Raw genomic sequence first — 27,671 nt, 5'->3', positions numbered from 1 at the left:
TTGAGGGTAATTCCAGTTTCACTTAACTATGGTTTATGTTGGTTTGGAATTTGGTTAACTTTCAGGTCACTCAGCACCAGACAACCATGTCGTCTCTCACATGGTCTTGTTTGATGTGGGTTAGGATCAATCAGGGGTTATGTGATCGGGCTAAGGCGTGGCGGCCATGTTACGGTCGACTCACCACCCTTCGGATGTCTCTCTCGCAGTCTCTCTTGATGCGGTTGATCTCATCCTGGTGCTGCTGGTAGGCTGTTCTGAGGTCGGCTGCTTTGGCCTTGTCTGCCTGCAGTGCGTTAGCCAGAGCCTCCTCAACCTGCTTCCGTGCCGTCTCCTGCTTCATGACCTGAGGGACCACACACAAACAGACACAATTAGAGTGTATATACACTTCCAAGTACTGGGACCCTGAAGCAATTAAGATGATTCAGGAGATAGTAATGTCATATGACTCTGTTAGTCCAGAAACAAAGAAGACGCTATGTTTCTTTAAATAAGAACTTTCAAAACCAGACAAAACAGTCAAACTTCTTTTACTGAAAACCTGTGATTCTGATTGACCATGGGGGAAAAAATGACTAAATCTAATACAACAATGCAAGTTGATTCCCAAGGTCAACCTACCTCCTGCTGCAGTTTGAGTCTCTCCCCATCGAAGGCCCTCCTGGCCTCCTCCCGGGCCTCTCCTAGCAGGGCGCTCTTCAGCTTGTCAGCCGCCCCGTCCCTTAGCGCATGGACCAGCCCCTGGAGCCGCTGCACCTCCCCGTCGCGGATCTTAATGGTACGTGATAGCTCCAACTCGTGTTGCCGTGCCAATGACTCACGAGCGGAAGCCAGCTCGCGGAGCTTCTCCTCGTGCAGTTTGGCGCGGAGGTCGGTGAGGACCACTGTGTGTTTGTGTTGTTCCAGCTCCCTGGCTTGCCTCTGCTCCTGGAGACGCTCTCTCAGCTTAGAGACCTACCCAGCGGAAGGAGAGGACGGTGGGATAGAGGACAGGGGAGGAGAGAGGCAAAGGGGAGGAGAGGTTTGCAGGGGAAATAGGAAAAAGAGAGAGTGTTAATGATTTCCTAATAGTATCATTAAGCAATAAGGCCCAAGGAGGTGTGGTATATGGCCAACATACCACGGATAAGGGCTGTTCTTAAGCACAACGTAACGCAGCGTGACTGGATACAGACCTTAGCCGAGGTATATTGGCCATATAGCACAAACCCCCGAGGTGCCTTATTGTTATTATAAACTGGATACCAATGTAATTAGAGCAGTAAAAATACATGTTTTGTCATACCAGTGGCATATGATCTAATATACCATGGCTGTCAGCCAATCAACATTCTGGGCTCGAACCACCCAGTTTATAATTAACAGTGGATCATTGTATAGAGGGGGCGGGCCTACCTTGCCCTTCTCCTGCTGCAGTTCTATCTGGAAATCCATCAGCTTGCTCCTCAGCTCCTCATTGGCTGTCTGCGGCAAGTCGCCCATGACCTCCGTCCTCTCCTTCCCACGCGTCTTCTTGGAAGACGGGGCTGAGGTGGGTGTGGTCGATGACATTGTGCTCCGCCCACCCAATCAGAGGACACGACTCAGAGGGGATGAGGAAGTGGAGGAGAATCAGGCGATGCGCTTCCTCCCCACACAGCCTTCCCTATGTAACTTCATCATCCTTGTCTACATCACTGGCTGAAGATCCCCGTCTGTCCTGCAGAGAGCGATAAGAACAACAGGTAAGTAAAGTGAAAACAAAAATCATAGGCCAGCAGAGTGGAGCTTGAGGAAAACATTCTATTATGAGACCTGGAAACACCCACACATGCTCACACAGACACTTTCAACATCCACAGAGCTCACACAGACACACACACACCATTTCAACATCCACAGAGCTCACACAGACACACGCGCACCATTTCAACATCCACAGAGCTCACACAGATACACACACTATTTCAACACCCACAGAGAACACACTGGCAGCTCCCCGGCCATTTATCATAATCCAATTCCTCTCCATGGGATCCGCTTAGAGGCTCTATCGTGCATGAAATTCTGTCTGGCCAGGGCAGGGTGGGAGTGGGGCTACTACAGCCAAGAGAACCCTCTACTACTACTACTACTACAGCCAAGAGAACCCTCTACTACTACTACTACAGCCAACAGAACCCTCTACTACTACTACTACTACTACTACTACTACAGCCAAGAGAACCCTCTACTACTACAGCCAAGAGAACCCTCTACTACTACAGCCAAGAGAACCCTCTACTACTACTACTACTACAGCCAAGAGAACCCTCTACAACTACTACTACAGCCAAGAGAACCCTCTACTACTACTACTACTACTGCCAACAGAACTCTACTACTACTACTACAACTACCGCACCCGAGGAGCCTCTACTACTACTGCAGCCGAGAGGAGCCTCTACTACTACTGCCGCAGCCAAGATAACCCTCTACTACTACTACTGCCGCAGCCGAGAGGACCCTCTACTACTACTTCTGCCGCAGCCGAGAGGACCCTCTACTACTACTACTACTACTACTACTGCAGCCGAGAGGAGCCTCTACTACCACTGCCGCAGCCGAGAGGACCCTCTACTACTACTACTGCCGCAGCCGAGAGGACCCTCTACTACTACTACTGCCGCAGCCGAGAGGACCCTCTACTACCACTGCCGCAGCCGAGAGAAGCCTCTACTACCACTGCCGCAGCCGAGAGAACCCTCTACTGCCGCAGCCGAGAGAGCCCTCTACTACCACTGCCGCAGCCGAGAGAAGCCTCTACTACCACTGCCGCAGCCGAGAGAACCCTCTACTGCCGCAGCCGAGAGAGCCCTCTACTACCACTGCCGCAGCCGAGAGAAGCCTCTACTACCACTGCCGCAGCCGAGAGAACCCTCTACTACTACTACTACAGCCAACAGAACCCTCTACTACCACTGCCGCAGCCGAGAGAAGCCTCTACTACCACTGCCGCAGCCGAGAGGACCCTCTACTACCACTGCCGCAGCCGAGAGAACCCTCTACTACTACAGCCGAGAGAACCCTCTACTACCACTGCCACAGCCGAGAGAACCCTCTACTACTACTACTACTACAGCCGAGAGAACCCTCTACTACCACTGCCACAGCCGAGAGAACCCTCTACTACTACTGCCGCAGCCGAGAGAACCCTCTACTACCACTGCCGCAGCCGAGAGAAGCCTCTACTACTACTACTACAGCCGAGAGAACCCTCTACTACCACTGCCGCAGCCGAGAGAAGCCTCTACTACCACTGCCGCAGCCGAGAGAACCCTCTACTGCCGCAGCCGAGAGAGCCCTCTACTACCACTGCCGCAGCCGAGAGAAGCCTCTACTACCACTGCCGCAGCCGAGAGAAGCCTCTACTACCACTGCCGCAGCCGAGAGGACCCTCTACTACCACAACCGCAGCCGAGAGGACCCTCTACTACCACTGCCGCAGCCGAGAGGACCCTCTACTACCACTGCCGCAGCCGAGAGGACCCTCTACTACTACTACTACTACTACAGCCAAGAGAACCCTCTACTACTACTACTACAGCCAACAGAACCCTCTACTACTACTACTACTACTACTACTACTACTAAAGCCAAGAGAACCCTCTACTACTACAGCCAAGAGAACCCTCTACTACTACTACTACTACAGCCAAGAGAACCCTCTACAACTACTACTACTACTACAGCCGAGAGAGCCCTCTACTACCACTGCCGCAGCCGAGAGAAGCCTCTACTACCACTGCCGCAGCCGAGAGAGCCCTCTACTACCACTGCCGCAGCCGAGAGAACCCTCTACTACAACTGCCGCAGCCGAGAGAAGCCTCTACTACCACTGCCGCAGCCGAGAGAAGCCTCTACTACCACTGCCGCAGCCGAGAGGACCCTCTACTACCACAACCGCAGCCGAGAGGACCCTCTACTACCACTGCCGCAGCCGAGAGGACCCTCTACTACCACTGCCGCAGCCGAGAGGACCCTCTACTACTACTACTACTACAGCCAAGAGAACCCTCTACTACTACTACTACAGCCAACAGAACCCTCTACTACTACTACTACTACTACTACTACTACTACTAAAGCCAAGAGAACCCTCTACTACTACAGCCAAGAGAACCCTCTACTACTACAGCCAAGAGAACCCTCTACTACTACTACTACTACAGCCAAGAGAACCCTCTACAACTACTACTACTACTACAGCCGAGAGAGCCCTCTACTACCACTGCCGCAGCCGAGAGAAGCCTCTACTACCACTGCCGCAGCCGAGAGAGCCCTCTACTACCACTGCCGCAGCCGAGAGAACCCTCTACTACAACTGCCGCAGCCGAGAGAAGCCTCTACTACCACTGCCGCAGCCGAGAGAAGCCTCTACTACCACTGCCGCAGCCGAGAGAAGCCTCTACTACCACTGCCGCAGCCGAGAGAACCCTCTACTACCACTGCCGCAGCCGCGAGAAGCCTCTACTACCACTGCCGCAGCCGAGAGAACCCTCTACTACTACTACTACAGCCAAGAGAACCCTCTACTACTACAGCCAAGAGAACCCTCTACTACTACTACTACTACTACTACTACTACTACTACTACTACAGCCAAGAGAACCCTCTACTACTACAGCCAAGAGAACCCTCTACTACTACAGCCAAGAGAACCCTCTACTACTACTACTACTACAGCCAAGAGAACCCTCTACAACTACTACTACTACTACAGCCGAGAGAGCCCTCTACTACCACTGCCGCAGCCGAGAGAAGCCTCTACTACCACTGCCGCAGCCGAGAGGACCCTCTACTACCACTGCCGCAGCCGAGAGGACCCTCTACTACCACTGCCACAGCCGAGAGAACCCTCTACTACCACTGCCGCATCCGAGAGAACCCTCTACTGCCGCAGCCGAGAGAGCCCTCTACTACCACTGCCGCAGCCGAGAGAACCCTCTACTACCACTGCCGCAGCCGAGAGAAGCCTCTACTACCACTGCCGCAGCCGAGAGAAGCCTCTACTACCACTGCCGCAGCCGAGAGAAGCCTCTACTACCACTGCCGCAGCCGAGAGAACCCTCTACTACCACTGCCGCAGCCGCGAGAAGCCTCTACTACCACTGCCGCAGCCGAGAGAAGCCTCTACTACCACTGACGCAGCCGAGAGAACCCTCTACTGCCGCAGCCGAGAGAGCCCTCTACTACCACTGCCGCAGCCAAGAGAGCCCTCTACTACCACTGCCGCAGCCGAGAGAGCCCTCTACAAGGAGACTGCCTGTTACGCAAATGCAGTAAGCCAAGGTAAGTTGCTAGCTAGCATTAAACTTATCTTATAAAAAAACAATCATAATCACTAGTTAACTACACATGGTTGATAATTTTACTAGATATTAACTAGCGTGTCCTGCGTTGCATATAATCTGACTGAGCATACAAGTATCTAAGTATCTGACTGAGCGGTGGTAGGCAGAAGCAGGCACGTAAACATTCATTCAAACAGCACTTTCGTGTGTTTTGCCAGCAGTTCTTCGTTGTGCGTCAAGCATTGCGCTGTTTATGACTTCAAACCTATCATCTCCCGAGATGAAGCTGGTGTAACCGAAGTGAAGTGGCTAGCTAGTTAGCGCGCACTAATAAACATCACTCGCTCTGAGCCTTGGGGTGGATGTTTCCCTTGCTCTGCATGGGTAACGCTGCTTCGATGTGGTGGCTGTTGTCGTTGTGTTGCTGGTTCGAGCCCAGGGAGGAGCGAGGAGAGGGACGGAAGCTATACTGTTACACTGGCAATACTAAAGTGCCGATAAGAACATCCAATAGTCAAAGGTTAATGAAATGCAAATGGTATAGAGGGAAATAGTCCTATAATAACTACAACCTAGAACTTCTTACCTGGGAATGTTGAAGACTCATATTAAAAGGAACCACCAGCTTTCATATGTTCTCATGTTCTGAGCAAGGAACTGAAACGTTAGCTTTATTACATAGCACATATTGCACTTTTACGTTCTTCTCCAACACTTTGTTTTTGCATTATTTAAACCAAATTGAACATGTTTCATTATCTATTTGAGGCTAAATTGATTTTATTGATGTATTATATTAAGTTAAAATAAGTGTTAATTCAGTATTGTTGTAATTGTCATTATTACAAATACATTTTTTATATTGACCGATTAATCGGTATCGGCTTTTTTGGTCCTCCAATAATCGGCATCAGCGTTGAAAAATCATAAATCGGTCAACCTCTAGCCGAGAGAACCCTCTACTACTACTACCGCAGCCGAGAGAACCCTCTACCACTACTACTACTACTACCGCAGCCGAGAGAACCCTCTACCACTACTACCACCGCAGCCGAGAGAACCATCTACTACTGCAGCCGAGAGAACCATCCACTACTGCAGCCGAGAGAACCATCTACTACTGCAGCCGAGAGAACCATCTACTACTGCAGCCGAGAGAACCATCTACTACTGCAGCCAAGAGAACCATCTACTACTGCAGCCAAGAGAACCATCTACTACTGCAGCCAAGAGAACCATCTACTACTGCAGCCAAGAGAACCATCTACTACTGCAGCCAAGAGAACCATCTACTACTGCAGCCAAGAGAACCATCTACTACTGCAGCCGAGAGAACCATCTACTACTGCAGCCGAGAGAACCATCTACTACTGCAGCCGAGAGAACCATCTACTACTGCAGCCGAGATAACCATCTACTACTGCAGCCGAGAGAACCATCTACTACTGCAGCCGAGAGAACCATCTACTACTGCAGCCGAGAGAACCATCTACTACTGCAGCCAAGAGAACCATCTACTACTGCAGCCAAGAGAACCATCTACTACTGCAGCCAAGAGAACCATCTACTACTGCAGCCAAGAGAACCATCTACTACTGCAGCCGAGAACCATCTACTACTGCAGCCGAGAACCATCCACTACTGCAGCCGAGAACCATCTACTACTGCAGCCAAGAGAACCATCTACTACTGCAGCCGAGAACCATCCACTACTGCAGCCGAGAACCATCTACTACTGCAGCCGAGAACCATCTACTACTGCAGCCGAGAACCATCTACTACTGCAGCCGAGAGAACCATCTACTACTGCAGCCAAGAGAACCATCTACTACTGCAGCCAAGAGAACCATCTACTACTGCAGCCGAGAGAACCATCTACTACTGCAGCCGAGAACCATCCCCTACTGCAGCCGAGAGAACCATCTACTACTGCAGCCGAGAGAACCATCTACTACTGCAGCCAAGAGAACCATCTACTACTGCAGCCAAGAGAACCATCTACTACTGCAGCCGAGAACCATCTACTACTGCAGCCGAGAACCATCTACTACTGCAGCCGAGAACCATCTACTACTGCAGCCAAGAGAACCATCTACTACTGCAGCCGAGAGAACCATCTACTACTGCAGCCAAGAGAACCATCTACTACTGCAGCCAAGAGAACCATCTACTACTGCAGCCGAGAACCATCTACTACTGCAGCCGAGAACCATCTACTACTGCAGCCAAGAGAACCCTCTATTGAATGGTCTGGGACTACTATTGAATGGTCTGGGACTACTATTAAATGGTCTGGGACTACTATTGGGTGGTCTGGGACTACTATTGAATGGTCTGGGACTACTATTAAATGGTCTGGGACTACTATTAAATGGTCTGGGACTACTATTAAATGGTCTGGGACTACTATTGGATGGTCTGGGACTACTATTGAATGGTCTGGGACTACTATTGAATGGTCTGGGACTACTATTGAATGGTCTGGGACTACTATTGGATGGTCTGGGACTACTATTGGATGGTCTGGGACTACTATTGGATGGCCTGGGACTACTATTGAATGGTCTGGGACTACTATTGGATGGTCTGGGACTACTATTAAATGGTCTGGGACTACTATTAAATGGTCTGGGACTACTATTAAATGGTCTGGGACTACTATTGGATGGTCTGGGACTACTATTGGATGGTCTGGGACTACTATTGGATGGCCTGGGACTACTATTAAATGGTCTGGGACTACTATTGGATGGTCTGGGACTACTATTGGATGGTCTGGGACTACTATTGGATGGTCTGGGACTACTATTGAATGGTCTGGGACTACTATTAAATGGTCTGGGACTACTATTGGATGGTCTGGGACTACTATTGGATGGCCTGGGACTACTATTAAATGGTCTGGGACTACTATTGGATGGCCTGGGACTACTATTGAATGGTCTGGGACTACTATTAAATGGCCTGGGACTACTATTAAATGGCCTGGGACTACTATTGAATGGTCTGGGACTACTACAAATGATTCAGTCGCTCCTCTCCCCAAGCCTAGTTAAATAAACGTTCAATAAAAATAAAGAAATAAAGCCCTCTTCAGCCATCCGAGGGAGTCCACATCTAATCCTCAGACCCCTGCTGGCCTCTTTCCTCTCCTCATCTCAAACCTCCCACATTTGTGTCGGTCCTCCCCAGATCCATCCCCACTCCTTAGATACCTTCTGCCCTCCGCTTTGCAGTTATAATGCGGTTGGTAGCCATGTTGTGCTGCAGATGTGAGAAGTTAGTTTAAGAGACAGCATGACAGAATATATAAACAGTACCCTCATTGAGAATGGACTTGGTCTCATTCTAGATTCATAAGGCTAAGAAAGTGTTCCAGCGTAACCCAGTAACCTTCCCGTTCTGCTGAGTAATAAATAAATCATTCAAAATGGAGATGAAGCATTAAGACCGGAGGCTACATCCTTTCCCGCCCGCACACCACTCACACAGATGGCAGCAATTGTTACCAAGGCAACTCGTGCTCTTAAACTTCACTCCTCCCACATTAAAGGACCCTGTGAAAGAGGGAAGTGTCTCCCGGAGGATTTCAGACATCTCGTCACACACACACACACCTGTGTTGCACTCACACCAAACACACACAGACTACCTTATTTCTTTATCTAGAGACCATCTCTCTCAGACGAGGATGACTGAGTCAAAAATGCATTGCTGAGGGGCAGGGGAGCGCTCTACCGCACCGACAGACAGAATGAACAGGCAGGCACTGGGTGAAAACAGGAAGACAGGAAGAGATGGAGAGAGAGAGGTGGAGGGGCAATCACACTGAACCCCCCCTCTGCCTCCTCCCCCCACTCTGCCCTACTTTCCCACCTCCATCCTTTCCGTTGCTATGATGTCACGCAGCAGAGTGGAGAGGAAAGCTGTTCTCATTCTCCCACACACACACACACACACAGAGGGAGAGACACAGAGTGAGTGAGAGAAAGGAGAGGACATTGCACACAGCCACACACACACACAAAGAAAACCACATCTGTATTCTTACTAACATCTATTTACAAACACACACCGACCCATTCATTCCTAACCAGAGTCTGCCAACAATCTATGCTCAAAATGTTGTGTGTCGAGCGATCAATGAAGGGTTATACCATGTTTGGAGAATAATTAAATTGTGCAATCAATACCAACAGGATGAGAAGCATGGCTCAGCTTGTAGCTCAAATACGTGTTTGTGGGTGTAGTTTTGAATTAGCGCTCAATTGCTGAGTGAATTTGTCGATATGAACTCCATGCATTTTGCAATCTGTGTTTTGGAATGTGAACGGCATGACCCCCCTAGTCTTCCAGCCCAGTAGCGCATCAAACACAACCACTTCACATCTGCCATCCCTGGAACAGATGTCCACGTCTACCACCGTGTGTCTGGGGAAGTTATTGGTCCAGGGAAAAGCAGGAATGTATTAACGGGAAGCTGTGTTGTTTTACAAGGGAAGAAACTAACATATGTTGAGCACTTGTTGGCTGCTTTTACTTCACTCTGCAGTCCAACTCATCCCAAACCCTCTCAATTAGGTTGAGGTCAGGTGATTGTGGAGGCCAGGTCATCTGATGCAGCACTCCATAACTCTCCTTCTTGGTTAAATAGCCCTTACACAGCCTGGAGGTGTGTTTTGGGTCATATAAAACTAAATGATAGTGGGACTAAGCGGAAACCAGATTAGAGGTCGAGCGATTATGATTTTTCAACGCCGATACCGATTATTGGGGGACCAAAAAAGCCGATACCGATTAAAAATCGGCCAATTTTATTTTCATTTGTAATAATGACAATTACAACAATACTGAATGAAACACTTATTTTAACTCAATATAATACATAAATAAAATCAATTTAGTCTCAAATAAATAATGAAACATGGTCAATTTGGTTGAAATAATGCAAAAACAAAGTGTTGGAGAAGAAAGTAAAAGTGCAATATGTGCCATGTAAGACGTTTAAGTTCCTTGCTCAGAACAGGAGAACATATGAAGTACCTAGGTGTCTGGCTAGACTCTAAACTCTCCTTCCAGACCCATATCAAACATCTCCAATCGAAAATCAAATCAAGAGTTGGCTTTCTATTCCGCAACAAAGCCTCCTTCACTCACGCCGCCAAACTTACCCTAGTAAAACTGACTATCCTACCGATCCTCGACTTCGGCGATGTCATCTACAAAATTGCTTCCAACACTCTACTCAGCAAACTGGATGCAGTTTATCACAGTGCCATCCGTTTTGTCACTAAAGCACCTTATACCACCCACCACTGCGACTTGTATGCTCTAGTCGGCTGGCCCTCGCTACATATTCGTCACCAGACCCACTGGCTCCAGGTCATCTACAAGTCCATGCTAGGTAAAGCTCCGCCTTATCTCAGTTCACTGGTTACGATGGCAACACCCATCCGTAGCACGCGCTCCAGCAGGTGTATCTCACTGATCATCCCTAAAGCCAACACCTCATTTGGCCGCCTTTCGTTCCAGTTCTCTGCTGCCTGTGACTGGAACGAATTGCAAAAATCGCTGAAGTTGGAGACTTTTATCTCCCTCACCAACTTCAAACATCTGCTATCTGAGCAGCTAACCGATCGCTGCAGCTGTACATAGTCTATTGGTAAATAGCCCACCCATTTTCACCTACCTCATCCCCATACTGTTTTTATTTATTTATTTTTCTGCTCTTTTGCACACCAATATCTCTACCTGTACATAACCATCTGATCATTTATCACTCCAGTGTTAATCTGCATAATTGTAATTATTTGCCTACCTTCTCATGCCTTTTGCACACAATGTGTATATATAGACTCCCCTTTTTTCTACTGTGTTATTGACTTGTTAATTGTTTACTCCATGTGTAACTCTGTGTTGTCTGTTCACACTGCTATGCCTTATCTTGGCCAGGTCGCAGTTGCAAATGAGAACTTGTTCTCAACTAGCCTACCTGGTTAAATAAAGGTGAAATAAAAAATAAAAAAATAAAATGAAAGCTGGTGGTTTCTTTTAATATGGGTCTTCAATATTCCCAGGTAAGAAGTTTTAGGTTGTAGTTATTATAGGACTATTTCTATCTATACCATTTGTATTTCATTAACCTTTGACTATTGGATGCTCTTATAGGCACTTTAGTATTGCCAGTGTAACAGTATAGCTTCCGTCCCTCTCCTCACCCCTACCTGGGCTCGAACCAGGAAAACATCGACAACAGCCACCCTCGAAGCATCGCTACCCATCGCTCCACAAAACGCGGCCCTTGCAGGGCAAGGGAAACAACTACTTCAAGGTCTCAGAGTGAGTTACGTCACCGATTGAAACGCTATTAGCACGCACCCCGCTAACTAGCTAGCCATTTCACATCGTTTACACCAGCCTAATCTCGGGAGTTGATAGGCTTGAAGTCATAAACAGCTCAATGCATGAAGCACAGGGAAGAGCTGCTGGCAAACGCACGAAAGTGCTGTTTGAATGAATGCTTACAAGCCTGCTGCTGCCTACCACCGTTCAGTCAGACTGCTCTATCAAATCATAGACTTAATTATAACATAATAACACTCAGAAATACGAGCCTTAGGTCATTAATATGGTCAAATCCGGAAACGATAATTTTGAAAATAAAACGTTTATTCTTTCAGTGAAATACGGAACCGTTCCGTATTTTATCTAACGGGTGGAATCCATAAGTCTAAATATTCTTGTTACATTGCACAACCTTCAATGTTATGTCATAATTACGTAAAATTCTGCCAAATTAGTTCGCAACGAGCCAGGCGGCCCAAACTGTTGCATATACCCTGACTCTGCGTGCAATTAACGCAAGAGAAGTGACACAATTTCCCTAGTTTAATATTGCCTGCTAACCTGGATCTCTTTTAAATAAATATGCAGGTTTTAAAAAATATACCTCTGTATTGATTTTAAGAAAGGCATTGATGTTTATGGTTAGTTACATTCGTGCAACGATTGAGCTTTTTTCGTAAATGCGCTTTTGATAAGTCGTCCCCCGTTTGGCGAAGTTTGTCTTCACACAGTTTGCAATGAGCCAGGCGGCTCAAACTGCTGAGATGTGTCTGTTACTTCAACTCTGTGAAGCATTCATTTGGGCTGCAATTTGAGGTGCAGTTAACTCTAATAAAGTTATCCTCTGCAGCAGAGGTAACTCTGGGTCTTCCTTTCCTGTGGCGGTCCTCATAAGAGCCAGATTCATCATAGCGCTTGATAGTTTTTGCGACTGCAGATAAAGTAATGGACTGTCGTTTCGCTTTGCTTATTTGAGCTGTTCTTGCCATAATATGTACCTGGTCTTTTACCAAATATGGTCATCTTCTGTATACCACCCCTACCTTGTCACAACACAACTGACTGGCTCAAACACATTAAGAAGGAAAGAAATTCCACAAATGTACTTTTAACAAGGCACACCTGTTAATTGAAATGCATTCCAGGTGACTACCTCATGAAGCTGGTTGAGAGAATGCCAAGAGTATGCAAAGCTGTCATCAAGGAAAAGGGTGACTACTTTGAAGAATCTCAAATATATTCTGTTTTTTTTTGGTTACTAAGTGATTCCATAGTTTGTCTTCACTATTATTCTACAATGTAGAAAATAGTAAAAATAAAAGAAGAATCCCTTGAATGAGTAGGTGTGTCCAAACATTTGACTGGTAATGTATATTTAACATGACTATCACGCTAGTCTGCACAACCAATTCATACACCCAATTAAATGTATACACTCTCTATTGGGAAATATTGCTCAAAGTTCCATGTTTGAACAGTCAAGTCGTATGAAAGGGAAACAGAGTGAAGGACGAACCCGCTCCTCAGAGGCCTAGCTAGTCAAATGTGGCACTGAGACAATCTGCTTAACAAAAACAACAAAGAGTTTATTAACACAACAGAGCAGGAGAATGGGACATGGTGAGGAAATACTTCTGAGGAGATTCATAACCAACCAACTAAGAGAGGCAGACTTCCACTTTAAAACTCCCCTGAAGATTCACTCAGTAGCAATATCGCAAACACTTGGAACAGACAGAACCAAATATCCAATACTACCAAACAGCAGAATCGCTATCCAAACAATCTCTCACCAACACTCACCACCATACAGTACAATACATTAGCAGCCTAAGGTGATATGTCATCAAAAAAATCCCTTCCGAACAGCCAAATTACCAACCTGAACCTAAGCCAAAAAATGTCAAATTATTACAAACACAGTTTCCTTCCGGAGTTTCCTGTCCCTGAGGACTTTACTGTGTTTTACACACTACATTGTACTGAGGGCGCTTTAGTTGTGGTACCATACGATGTACCATCATGATTGACAGTGTACTGCACTGCTTTGTAGTAAAGGTGTCGTTGCCAGAGAACAGATATGGCAGCAGTACCAGCTTAACAGTGCAAAAGTAGCGTGACAATAAAGGCAGATGCCTTTAGACTGGTCCAGAGCTCATTAGCCAAACACAGATGGACCACCTCTAGGCCAGTCTGCACAACAGAGCCCACACACACGCATGAACATACACGGCCGGGTTAAATATCAATATAGCCAAAGTGACTGAAGTGAGACAGAACACCCACTAACTACGCACTGACTGGGTTTAAAATGTACCTATAAAAAGGTTCAGTGGTGTAAAGTAATTAAGTAAAAAATACTCAACAGTACGACTTAAGTCGTTTTTTGGGGTATCTGTACTTTACTATTTATATTTGAGTACTTTTACTTCACTACATTCCTAAAGACAATTATGTACTTTTTACTCCATCACAAAAGTACTCGGAACATTTTGAGTGCTTAGCAGAACAGGAAAAGCCTCTGATCTGGCACTCACTAAACACATGTTTCATTTGTAAATGATGTCTGAGTGTTGGAGTGTGCACCTGGCTATCTGTAAAAAAAAAAAAATGAAACAAGAAAAATGGTGCCTTCTGGTTTGTTTAATATAAGGAATTTGAAATTATTTATACTTTCACTTTGATACTTAAGTATATTTGAGCAATTACATGTACTTTTTAAACTTAAGTATATTCAAAACCAAATACTTTTGAGACTTTTACTCAAGTAGTATTTTACTGGGTGACTTTCACTTTTACTTGAGTCATTTTCTATTTGAAAAGATCTTACTTTTACTCAAGTATGACAATTTGATACTTTTGCCATCACTGAAAGGATGGGAGAGACACACACACACACACACACACACACACACACAGAGGGGCACACTCCTCACATACTGTACATTCATTCACTACAGGATTCACACACACACACTGTGCTGTGATAAAAGCTGCAGCAGAGAGGGAGGGAGAGAGAGCAGATTGTGGACTTACAGAACAGGTCTGGCCAGCCTCCAGGCCCAGGATTGGACCTGGCTTGGTCTGACTGACTGACTTGTGTGACGGAGGGTCATTGGACATGTGTCAATGTCTTCCATAGGGGGAGAAGAGGAAAAGTGACCTGGCAGAGGATGCTGAAACCCTTCTAATGGTAAGACAATGTGACAAATATACTAGAACTATAAAAATAATAATGTTTTTGACACATCTCTTCACTCTTGGACATTAACCACGTTTCCATCCACAGTTTTTAATACGAGAAAAGTTATGCAGTAGAAACAAATATCACAACAACTGTGACGGAAACAGGATGTTTCGGTACAATTTTATAAATTCTGACAAAATGTGTTTGTTTGACGTGTCAGTAAAATTAATTATGGAAGAAATGGCAGTAAAAACACCTTTAAGTCGCAAATATTGATATAATAACCATCAAATTGAAGTAAACTTGGAGTCACGCGATGGCATGTGCTCCTCCCACTACGACTCAGGAAACCATGCAGTTTATTATGCTACAGATGAAATAAGTTATGATCAACTTCACAGGGTGGTGAAAGTGCAGGGTATGCACTTGATGCTCGTTCCCAATAGATGTCAAGGGTCTTATTCTGATGACATGATGATCGATGCTTGACCAAAATATTCTCGCTCTAATCCATAATAATCTCATCATGTAAACGAACCTACTCAACACTATCTGCAGCATGTTGGCTGGAGCGCATGTGCCAACCCAAAACTAGGCATATTTACTCATTTGAGATGTGTTTGATGTCGTTTTCCCCTACAGACCCATTTAACAAAGTGGACCTGAAGGTGGTTCCTGGCATGATGCCTCCATGGTCATACAAAATGGATGGGGAAATGATACACCCTTAACACAACCTGTACACATACTGTAATATGATCATTTCTACAATGCAGTCCACCTGTACTGTGAGTAGAGCATAGAAATACTTCCCTTATCCAGATGGTGTGACAAAGGCATTTCTAACAGACCTGCTAAACTTTCTTTGTTGTTACTTTTAAGGTTGGAGTCAACAAGCAATAGCCTACCTCCGGAAGGCAGAGCCAAGAACCATTTGTCCGCCAGCTCAGGGGGAACGCTACACTGCTCACAGACCTGTGTAAGGTTCAATGTAATTGCATATAGTGGACACTTGCTGGACATTTGAAACTCTGTGTATTGGTCTTGTTTGAACACTTATTTTACATCGTATGCATTAGGGATAGGGAGCAGTGTTGGAAAAGGTACTCAATTGTCATACTTGAGTAAAAGTAAAGATACCTTAACAGAAAATGACTCAAGTAAAAGTCACCCAGTAAATTACTACTTGAGTAAAAGTCTAAAAGTATGTGTTTTTAAATGCACTAGTTTTACAATGGTGGAAAAAGTACTCAATTGTCATACTTGAGCCAAAGTAAAAAGTCAAAGTAAACGCTACACATCAAACCAGATGGCACAATTCCCTTGTTTTTCTATTTACGAACAGTCAGGGTCACACTCCAACACAATTTACTAACACATGATTTGTGTTTAGTGAGTCCACCAGAGCAGAGGCAGTAGGGATGACAACACGTTATATTAATAGGTGCATGAACTGTACCAATATTGCCGTCCTGCCTGAGCATTTGAAATGTAATGAGTACTTTTGGGTGTCAGGGAAAACATATTTGAGTAAAAAGTACATATTTTCCTCAGGAATGTTCTGGAGTAAAAGTTGTCAAAAATAGATATAGTAAAGTACAGAAGAAGAAAAAACTACTGAAGTAGTTTGATTTCAAAGTATTTTTTACTTAGTTACTTTACACCACTGATAGGGAGGGTGGTGAGTGGAAAGGGAAGGGAAAGGGGAACCCTAGTCAGTTGCACAACAATGCATTCAACCGAAATGTGTCTTCCGCATTTAACCCAACCCCTCTGAATCAGAGGTGCGGGGGTGCTGCCTTAAATCGGCGTCCACATCGTTGGCACACAGGGATCAGTTGTTGTTAAGGGTTGACTGCCTTGGGGTATCAATGTGAATGTGTTTAAAATAAAGTTATTAAATACAACGATTTAACATAATAATCACAGTGACATTGGGTTATAGTTAACCCAACTGTGGGTTGATTAGATAACCCAATGCGCTGGGTTTTGAAGAATCTACTCAATGCATTGGGTTAAAATAACCCAACGTGAGGTACATGCTATAATGAACCATTTGTTTTTAGTGAGTACAAACAACTCTATATTCACAACAGTCCAAGTCATGATGGGAGCTGCAGTGTTGTGTAAAGAGAGGGAACAGAAGGCTCAACAGTATACTATTGCAGTCTATTAAAAGGACTGCTTGCTACCTACTGTCTGTGATGATGGTACTATGCTGAATTTTAATAGAGCAATGTGTGGGATTTAAACAGCAGTGTGTGTGTGTGTGTGTGTGTGTGTTCAGGGCCAGGACGATAACACTGTGCCAATGCTTTTTCCCCAAAGTGAAAACACGAAGCAGACCAAACTCTTTGGTTCTTTAAAAATCTGTTGTATGTAAAAGGTTGTGTGCTTTAGCTTGGGAAAACAAATCAAATGTGACTATGGATGACAACATAGGGATGTTTGTCTCCAACATTCAGGCTGTTTTCCTAAAGTTAAACCCACTTCATGTTTAGTTTCCTTGCTGAGCTACTAACGAGAATTGCGATACCGGTATCGCCCTGGCCCGAGTGTGTGTGTAGCAGCAGAAGCGATAGCAGTAGCAGCCTCTCATCCCCTCACACACATGACAATGCATCCAGTAACCTCATTAAACCTGCCTCCCTCTTGTTTTCTCCAACACTCTTACCCTACTCAAGGCTGGGGTATGGGGTGAGATGGGTAAGAGGTGAGGGGTGAGAAAGGGAGAGGGATACAGATCCAGCATTGAAAGCAAGGAGAGATAAAGTGAGCAAGGCAAAGCGGAGTGGGACACACATTAGACTCCATACCACATGTATTAGAAGGGCAGGGATAAAAGGGCAGAGGTTGGGGGTCAGGAGTTTGAGGGTTGGAGGAGAGGCAGTGAAGAGAGCCAATGCTCCAGGCAGCTGTTGCTCTAAAGATCCAATTAGCAAAGAGTCACATTTGATGACAAATCTGGGTTTAGGTGCCCAAAGCACCTGCGGATCACCCCTTCTAATCACCATCATTAGTGATGTAAGCGGGACACATATGTTGTGTCCACTTGGAGAAATGATGTACATGCGTCCAGTTGTTTCAAGCAATTTTACAGTATTCAGGCAATATTACAGTACCGTAGGCTAGAGTAGATGGCCATGTCAGATGGACATGTAATATTGGAGATGGACATGTCCCTAGCACATCAGCTATTTAACCACCACCAAATTTCGTCTAGGGCCCCCCCCAAATGTCTATGGCCAGCCCTGCCGTAGACCACAACATCCATATGCATGGCCAAGATGGCTCTAAAAAGCTGAAGATCAGCAATCTGTCATGGCCATGTTGTAACATCAGCCGGCTAGACACAATATTACAATGTTACACGGACTCCGTGTAAAGAAGATACAATTTAAAGACGGAAGTATAGAGTTAGGTGATGACTGGCAGCGCTACCCGGATATCAGAGGATGTCGCCCGTTGCAGAAGCCGCAGCCTGCCTGTCAGTTTGCGCACGTCACACACATTCACACATTTGCCTACAGAGCTATCGGGCTGGCCAACATAAACTTACTTAAATGGTGTCAGTCATCAAGTGAGAAGTATTCTTGTCGGTCTGGTTAAACGTTGCTGGTTCTCATTCACTATGGCAGCGGTGCCTCGGCGTCGGTTTATAAAGCGCACTCTCACCTCGATTTGAGATGCTGTGCTGGGCGTTCTCTTTTTTCCATCGAGCAGGCGAGTTACAAACTTATCCTCTCAAATAGTCTGATATGAATGAATCCCTTTATAAATAGCAGCGGATGGTAAAGTTTGGCCAAATGTAGGCTAAATTCCACTAAAACGTGGTGTCCGGACTGGATTAACGGTTCTGCGGTGGGCTTCTCTCTGCACGCTGGCACCCACCACGCCTACACGACGTCAGTTTTCTCTCAAAACATTTCATCCAGCAGCTCAGCTCTCCCGGTGATAAAATGGGAGATAAAAAACCAACGCTACGTGGACGTGGGAAAATCATGGACGTCGCCGGTAACGCAAAAGACACGCGACACCTGACTGCGTGTTCAGGAATGACACCGCACGGGAAGAGCGTGCGGGAGAAGCGTGCACCGTCATAGCAGGACGCCTGGTGGTCTGGCAATAAGCTATGCAATTACACATATATGATGCTATCCCCCTTGTCTTTAAGATGTGCCTAATAATGCACACAACCAGTCCTCTATCCTAATAATAGGCTATTGAATAATGATGATACCCAATTAACCTCTGACCCTTTGAAGTGGACTGAATGTGAGAAATGTGAGAGGAAAAAAACGTTTTTGCTTAGGCACTGTTCCACTTTCTTCCCTAGTCCATTCTTTGCTCCTCCATCTGGTGAATGCTCATTCCAATGTCAATCAGGAGTGGGCAGTCAATGCAGCTATAGACTACCCATCCCACAGAGTAACCGGGCTGACTATCGGTATATTTGTATAGGAGTGTTTGCATTAGTGAACATCACCCAGCAGTGTAAGTATCTAGTGAGAGTAAATAAGAGTGTCTGCCTGAAGTCCCACAGTAGTGTGACTGTGACCCAGATTCCCTGGGCCTGGATGGATGGATGCATTACTCACGCCCAGCTGCCTGTCTCTCTCTCTCTCTCTCTCTCTGCCTACTGCTGTGGTCTGTCTGAGTGGCATTCAACACACAGACATACACAAGCACAGACACACACTAACAGACTCCACTGCACACGTTAGTGGCAGCATATGTAGTCCATCGCTGCAGGGCCATAGGATGTTGGGAGGGTGAGTGTGGTTGGTAGGCTAGGCCTGATGCTGAGAACAGCACAATGAGGCTGCGTTTACACAGACAGACCAATTCTGATCTTTTTTTTCCCACTAATTGTTCTTTTGAATAGTTACATCAGATCTTTTCACATCAGATCTTTTTCAGAGCTGATCTGATTGGTATATAAGACCATTTAGTGAAAAATATCAGAATTGGGCTGTCTGGGTGAAAGCTGCATAACAGACTGATAAGGAAGGGAAGGGGCTTTGGAGGGATGGTTTGAATGCGGGGCAGGCAGAGAGAGACTGACTAATAGCGAGTGTTGCTTTTCATCATTTTATGAATCGGTCTCCCAATTTTTTAAAACTTTATTTGTGTGCTGTGGGATGGGATGGGAGTTTGAGGCCGTACTCAGTGTAGAAATAGTGGTGATGGATGCTATAGCTATTCTATTTTCTTATGGCTGTACTGAAAGGAGTGGAGTGTAGAAACAAGCCTCTGTCTTAATAAACTTTACATAACCAGCTTAAGAATTCATGTGTGTGACAGTATGAGCTTAAATATATTCATGAGGATTAACAATTTAAACTAATTATGAAACAGCTTCTTTAGTGACAGTCTGAAGGGCTCAGATGGGACCTGCGAGAGATTGAGTTGTATGGAGATTTAGATCATCAAATTAAGCTACTGATAGTGATCCTCCCTTCCCACCACTCTCTCTCTCTCTCTCTCTCTCTCTCTCTCTCCCTTTCCTACACACACATCAAACATCCCTTGGATCCCCCTCTCTCCCCCATGTCCATGTTCTCAGGCAGTACAGTACAGGCTCCGAAATGTCGCCTTTTCCCAATGTTGATCCTAGTCCCACACTGTCACAGCCTGCCAGTAGTGATGTAATGCTTCATGTGTAGTAAATGAGCCTTCGTAGGCATGACTCACCCTCTATTACACAGACTACATGAGTCTGATGTTCCACATCCTTACCCAAAGCAGCAGCCAAAACACACACAGAACATAACTCAAACACACTGCACAGACTACATATTGGTATAGAAAGTGGTTGGGGTGCCATTTATTTATTTGTTCCTGTCCATTGAAAGACCGGACGGAATGTAAACATATCTGTCTGTGAGGAACGGTGTATGAGAACAGAACCATGGTAACAGAACTGTTCCATTACACATTCCAGTACTGTTCTTTACTTTACAAATACACTTGTATACCTTCCTCAGCCAGCGTCATAACACAGACTCAGAATATAAAGATGAAAAGCTGCTGTGTGGCCAGTGCAAGGAAGGAACTAAATGTGGGCTCAGGATGGAAAGGGTATATTTGCTTCAGCTGTAGGAAAGTAAACAACCGCTGCAGTGCGTTTATTAGCATACTAGGCAAACATTTAACACAGCCTGTACATTGTGTTATGTAGACTATACACTGTGTGTACAAAACATTGAGAACACCGTCCGAATATAGAGTTGCTTTCTTGAATAAGGCAGCTCCAAAAATGCAGATGTTTCAGCCTAGCTCAGTGCTTTCTGTGGTGGTGGGGCAGCCAGCGGAAAATACGGAGCGTAGGGGTTGGTAATGTTCTCTAATTGCGCCGTGATTGGCTCAGTGTTCTGTCACTCATGGGGACACTACGTCGCCGCAAAATCTATGGGGAGAGCTCGAAAATTCAGGCCCCTTGGGTGCTGCCATAGATTTACATTAGAAGTGCCCATCCAAAAGAAGGCTCAAGGTCATTGGCCAGAGATAAAATGACGTCAAATCACGTTATATCTACCGTAGCTTTGATTGGCCTAATCATGTCAGCATCATACTTTCAAAATCTTAGCTAGCAAGCTAGACAAGCAGTTATCATCATGAATCGAGTCGATAATATACTGGCAAATCATTACAATCCTAATCATATGAAGAGAAATTATAGATTAAACTTATCGGTGCTCATCGGCCATTGGACATAAACATTACACAACAAGTTGGAAATCGCAAATTCAACAATGAGTGGTTTGGAAGGAATCAGTGGCTAACGGCAAGCTTTGTAAAGCAATCACTAGCCTGCTATTCAGTGGAGAGTGTGTGTGGTCCAAGTCTGGGTTTAAGGGTCTCTTTTCCAAGCTTAAAACGATAAACAGTCACTCGCAACACACCATGGTCCAGAAAAGGTTGAATACATTGGCCATGCTGTCAATCCAGCATGACTTCTGACGCGTTCAAAACAACTGAAAACTCGGAAATGGGAAATCTCAGACTTCAGTGAGTTGAAGACAACTGGGAACTCTGGAAAAAAACTAGCTCCGACTGGGAAAAAACGCTGTGAGCGGTCATCCAACTTGGAATTCCAAGTCAGGAACTCTGGCCTCTTTCTAGAGCTCCGACCTGAAGATCCCTGACGTCATGATTCAACCTTGTTTTTTTTCCCGAGTTAACAGTTGTCTTGAAAGCAGCATAATTCCAGAGAATGTCTGACTTTGACGACAAAGTTTGATGACAAAATCTGCCCACAAGGACCGCCGTGCCACCTTCTCTTTCAAGTGAGCACAGCACAACAAGGTGAGTCCAAAAAATGTATTGTATGCTGCTGCATAAATTATGTAATATACCAGGGATAAATTTATACTGTAGCTAACAAAGTTATACTAAGTATATGTTGTGTACTAAGCTGTTAGTAGCCCATGTGCCTCACCCTAATAATTTGGTCCTTTTCACCTTCATAACTTAGTGTACTGTTCTGACTTGGTGGTGCACATGTAGGCTGTTGCCTGTTTTAGAGAAATGTAATCATCAAATATTGTAAGAGCTTTCATTTTGTTTATATGCCCCCTTTATTTATTCTACGGTTCTGACTTGGTGTACAAGGATAATACTGTAAGGCCGGGCCAGGTTCTGAATTATGTGCTGTACATTTCAAAATTGCTGAACAAATAGTTATATTGACTACGCCCGTCCAAGCTCGCTCATAAATGTCTTAATTGAAATGACGGATTTCCTCATCCGCTCATCATTCCCTTATGCCATAGTTTGTACAGTAGATCTCAATTGTCAATAGAAACTACACTTTTTTAAGCAAGTCAGCCATATCAGCTATGTTTTTTGAAAAGGCAGTAAATGAGGCTGAATGAACTGTTTCACTGCCAGACTGCTGACAGCCAGGTGTAGCAGTTGTAAGGATTCCCTCCATGGTGCTGAAAAGAAAGCCCTGCTGTTGGGACAGCTTTATGTAGACCCTAACAGTTTGTGGGAACCGTTTGTCACTGTTATAGTGCAATTAATGCACTGTTTAGTGTTGTGTTGTGGATTTGCTGGCATGCATCTAAAAAACATTTTGGGAGTTTGCCCCACCAAGATTTATATGCTAAAATTACCACTGACTCCAATGCCTCCCAAAGTTGTGTCAAGTTGGCTGGATGTCCTTTGGGTGGTGGACCATTCTTGATACACATGGGAAACTGTTGAGTGTGAAAAACCCAGCAGAGTTTCAGTTCCTGGCACCTACCAGTGATGTAAAAAGTACCCAATTGTCATACTTGAGTAAAAGTAAAGATAACTTAATAGAAAATGACTAAAGTAAAAGTGAGTCACGCAGTAAAATACTACTTGAGTAAAAGTATTTGCTTTTAAATATACTTAAGTATCAAAAGTAAGTGTAATTGCTAAATATACTTAAGTATCAAAAGTATAAATAATTTAAAATGTCTTATATTAAGTAAACCACACCGCTTATTTTTTTTGTCTTGTCCATTTACCCTCTCAATGGCACACATACACAATCCATGTCTCAATTTGTGCCAAGGCTTGAAAATCCTTCTTTAATCTATATCCTCCCCTTCATCTACACCGATTGAAGTGGATTTAACAAGTGACATGAATAAGGGATCATAGCTTTCACCCGGTTTCACCTGGTCAGTCTATGTCAGGGAAATAATGTTTTTTTTTTTAGAAAAGCTGCTAACGAAGCTACACTCTAAAGCACACACTCACTAGCAACAAACATAGCTTGTGCGTAGCAACAGTTTACAAAAGACCCCTGGCTGAAAGAACTGACTCATTGCACAAAACAAACAAAATCGCCCCAGAAACAAAGAAACACTCAAATCTACAAACGGAACAAAAAACAGACATGAAAAGCTGCCAACCGACGGCCCCTTGGGGTCCTTGTTTAGTGTGGCCCTTCTGTTTCCCTGGCTTCATCTTTTATTCTCGTCTTCATCATCATCCTCACATCTCCCAGAGCCTAAAAATAGAAGCAGATCAATATGGAGAAGTGAGGCTGCTCGCCGCATCGGCGATCTAACAGCAAGCAACATCTCACGTTGGAGCACAGCCTCAGCTGGGTGTCCGGTTACAATATAAAGCTCTCTGAGCACTTGGAATAGCACTATGTAAATCCTATCCATCTTTATCAAGGCAGCATCTCAGTCACAAGTTACCACTGCTGCTGTGGTACCCAGGCTTTGTTCCATTCTGAAAAACAGCTCACTTCCTTACAAAGGGAACTTCAAAGGGTGGGTAGTGGACACTAGGGGCGCATTCCCTAGAATGTTGGTAATGGATACATATATTTAACTACCCCGTCACTGTCCGCTCTAACACAAACCCTGGTTGGTTGCTTCCCCCTGTGCGTCTCTCCTTATCATCACTTTGTCAAGGCAACAATGGATGGAGCTTGTTTCTGTAGAGGCGCGTTACCTAGAGAAGGTCAGTACTGGTAGATCAGTACAGTAAATACTGTAACTAACTTTATATATTTACAGTACCAGTCAGAATAGTAGTGAAGACATCAAAACTATGACATAGCACATATGGATTCATGTAGTAACCAAAAACATGTTAAAGCAATCTAAATATATTTTATATTTGAGATTCTTCAAAGTATCCACCCTTTGCCCTGATGAAAGGTTTGCACACTCTTGGCATTCTCTCAGCCAGCTTCACGAGGTAGTCACCTGGAATGCATTTCAATTAACAGTTCTGCCTTGTTCATAGTTCATTTGTGGAATTTATTTCCTTCTTAATGTGTTTGAGCCAATCAGTTGTATTGTGACAAGGTAGGAGTGGTATACAGAAGATAGCCCTATTTGGTAAAAGATCAAGTCCATATTATGGGAAGAACAGCTCAAATAAGCAAAGAGAAATGACAGTCCATCATTACTTTAAGACATGAAGTTTCCTCAAGTGCAGTCGCAAAACCATCAAGCGCTATGATGAAACTGGCTCGCATGAGGACTGCCACAGGAAAGGAAGACCCAGAGTTATCTCTGCTGCTGAAGATAAGTTCATTAGGGTTAACTGCACCTCAGAAATTGCAGCCCAAATAAATGCTTCAGAGTTCAAGTAACAGACACATCTCAACATCAACTGTTCAGAGGAGGCTGCGTGAATCAGGCCTTCATGGTCAAATTGCTGCAAAGAACCCACTACTAAAGGACACCAATAAGAAGAAGAGACTTGCTTGGGCCAAGAAACATTGGAAATAGACATTAGACTGTTGGAAATATGTCTAAATGTGAGATTTGTGGTTCCAACCGCTGTGTTTCTGTGAGAAGCAGAGTAGGTGAACGGATGAACTCCGCATGTGTGGTTCCCACCGTGAAGCATGGAGGAAGAGGTGTGATGGTGCTTTGCTGGTGATACTGTCAGTTATTTATTTGGAATTCAAGGCACCAGCATGGCTACCACAGCATTCTTCAGGGATATGCCATCCCGTCTGGTTTGCGCTTAGTGGGACTATCATTTTTTCCCCGAACAGGACAATGACCTCCCGAGTGGCGCAGTGGTCTAAGGCACTGCATCTCAGTGCTAGACCCTACAGACCCTGGTTTTATTCCGGGCTGCATCATAGTCCCATAGAGCGGTGCACAATTGGCCCAGTGTTGTCCGGGTTAGCGGAGGGTTTGGCCGGGGTAGGTAATCATTGTAAAGTAAGAATTTGTTCTGAACTGACTTGCCTAGTTAAATAAAGGTAAAACACACCTTCAGGCTGGGTAGTTTGATCAATAAGCAGAGTGGTGGTACTGTATCTGATGACCTGGCCTCCACAATCACCTGACCTCAACCCAATTGAGATGGTATGTGTGAAGGAAAAGCAGCCAACAAGTACTCAGCATATGTGGGAACTCCTTCAAGAATATTGGAAAAGTATTCCTCATGAAGCTGGTTGAGAGAATGCCAAGAGTGTGCAAAACTATCATCAAGGCTACTTTGAAGAATTTCAAATGTAAAATATATTTTGATTTGTTTAACACCTTTTTGGTTACTACATTATTTAATGTGTTATTTCATAGTTTTGATCTATTCACTATTATTCTACAATGTAGAAAATAGTACAAATAAAGAAAAACCCTTGTATGAGTAAGTGTCCCCAAACTTTTGACTGGTACTGTATATATAAACAAAAAGGTAATATTTCTGTTATCATAGTCTGATCTTTTTCTTCACCTCCAGTCCTCCCTGACCACTGAACTTAATGAACTCTATAATAGATGACATCAATACGGTGATTGCCTAACATGAGGCTTGATCCTGTCCTATCATCTTAAATCAGTCACCACCCGACAGGGATAAGGAAAGGATGAGACTCTCTTACCCTTCTATGAGCTCTTTTGTCTGGCCTTAAACACGACTGTGATCTCTACCATGAGCCATTAACTTGATGCCAACTCCAGCACTGCTGTCCCGCAAATAACACCCTGATGGAGATTAGCACAATGAAAGGGATTGGCCTCATAAGAAGCAAATTATTCTAAACCTCGGGCTTGAGATTATTACCCAATACATGGAAAAATGTGTATGTGGGTGTGTTTAACAGTTTGAATGGAAAGTGCCACAGCAGGAAATACCCTCATCCCCTCCAACTAGATTGCACTAATCTAGTAATAAGGTTTAATTTATAACTACCTCAATAGAACTGTTAAGAAATGAATCCCCCTATCTTCCCTTCTTTCTGACTCTCTTTTTCCATCTCTCTCATTCGTCCACATTTGGTGCGGCAGTGTAGCCTAGTGGTTAGAGCGTTGGACTAGTAACCAAAAGGTTGCAAGATCGAATCCCTGAGCTGACAAGGTACAAATCTGTAGATCTGCCCCTGAACAAGGCACTGTTCCTAGGCCATCATTGAAAATAAGAATTTGTTTTTAACTGTGTGAAAAAGTAATAGTTCGATGGTGAGGGTGGGGAGCTGAGAGTCCAGGCTCTCCCTGGAGGCCCTGAGAACCTGGAGCTCAAACTCAAAACACTCCTACAGATGGCGAGAGAGAGGAGGAAAGTGAGAGAAAAAAGGCCAACCTAAAATGAATTTGAACACTGCCTGCTGAGCATAAGGATTCTACAATGGGAGACAGTACACAGTAACACTTTAATTCACTGTTGTTTGAGTGGTGAGGAGTCATGGGAAAGCTGGTCCGTGACCTGAGCACAACCCCAGCTGCAGGTTGTTTAGCTCCGCCCTCAGCTGATCTTGGCTCCGCCTCTCCTGGGCCAGAAACACTCCCAAGAGCTGCAACTCAAAGTCCCTCACTGAGAGAGAGGTGTAGAAATAAAGACAGTGTTTCAGTGTGGTTGTTAGAACGGAGTGGCTGCAGATCCAACTTTCCTGGACCCCTCTTTCCAACACTAAAGTTCCTGAAGCTTCAAATCAAATTGTATTCGTCACATCAGCCAAATACAACAGGTGTAGGTAGACCTTACAGTGAAATGCTTACTTACAAGCTCCTAACCAACAATGCAGTTAAAAAATAAATATATATATAATAATACAAAAATAAGAATAAGAAATAAAATTAACAAGTAATTAAAGAGCAGCAGTAAAATAACAAAAGCAAGACTATATACAGATGGGTACCGGTATAGAGTCAATGTGCAGAGGCACCGGTTAATCGAGGTAATTGAGGTAATATGTACATGTAGGTAGAGTTATTAAAGTGACTATGCATAGATGATAACAACAAAGAGTAGCAGCGGCGTAAAAGAGGGGGTGGGGGGGGGGGCAATGCAAATAGTCTAGGTAGCCATTTGATTAGATGTTCAGGAGTCTTATGGCTTGGTGGTAGAAGCTGTTTAGAAGCCTCTTG

The 27,671-nt window shown here is 44.7% G+C and overlaps 1 protein-coding gene across 1 annotated transcript in view; it reads right to left on the bottom strand.

Moving 5' to 3' along the window:
* Nucleotides 1-18,832, bottom strand: part of LOC139365930 (janus kinase and microtubule-interacting protein 1-like) — a 34,820-nt gene extending 15,988 nt beyond the window's left edge. Inside the window, exons 1-4 of the mRNA XM_071102992.1 lie at nucleotides 18,407-18,832; nucleotides 1,399-1,702; nucleotides 625-957; nucleotides 185-346 (exon numbers count right to left, since the gene is read on the bottom strand). Coding sequence (XP_070959093.1) covers nucleotides 185-346; nucleotides 625-957; nucleotides 1,399-1,554 — 651 coding nt within the window. The 5' untranslated portion in view covers nucleotides 1,555-1,702; nucleotides 18,407-18,832. The remainder of the gene's footprint in view (nucleotides 1-184; nucleotides 347-624; nucleotides 958-1,398; nucleotides 1,703-18,406) is intronic.
* Between the last annotated feature and the right edge of the window lie 8,839 nt (nucleotides 18,833-27,671).

This window comes from Oncorhynchus clarkii, chromosome 14 (genome assembly GCF_045791955.1).
Source record: "Oncorhynchus clarkii lewisi isolate Uvic-CL-2024 chromosome 14, UVic_Ocla_1.0, whole genome shotgun sequence".
In the NCBI taxonomy this organism is placed as follows: domain Eukaryota; kingdom Metazoa; phylum Chordata; class Actinopteri; order Salmoniformes; family Salmonidae; genus Oncorhynchus; species Oncorhynchus clarkii.
This window is presented reverse-complemented; position numbering and strand designations above follow the sequence as displayed.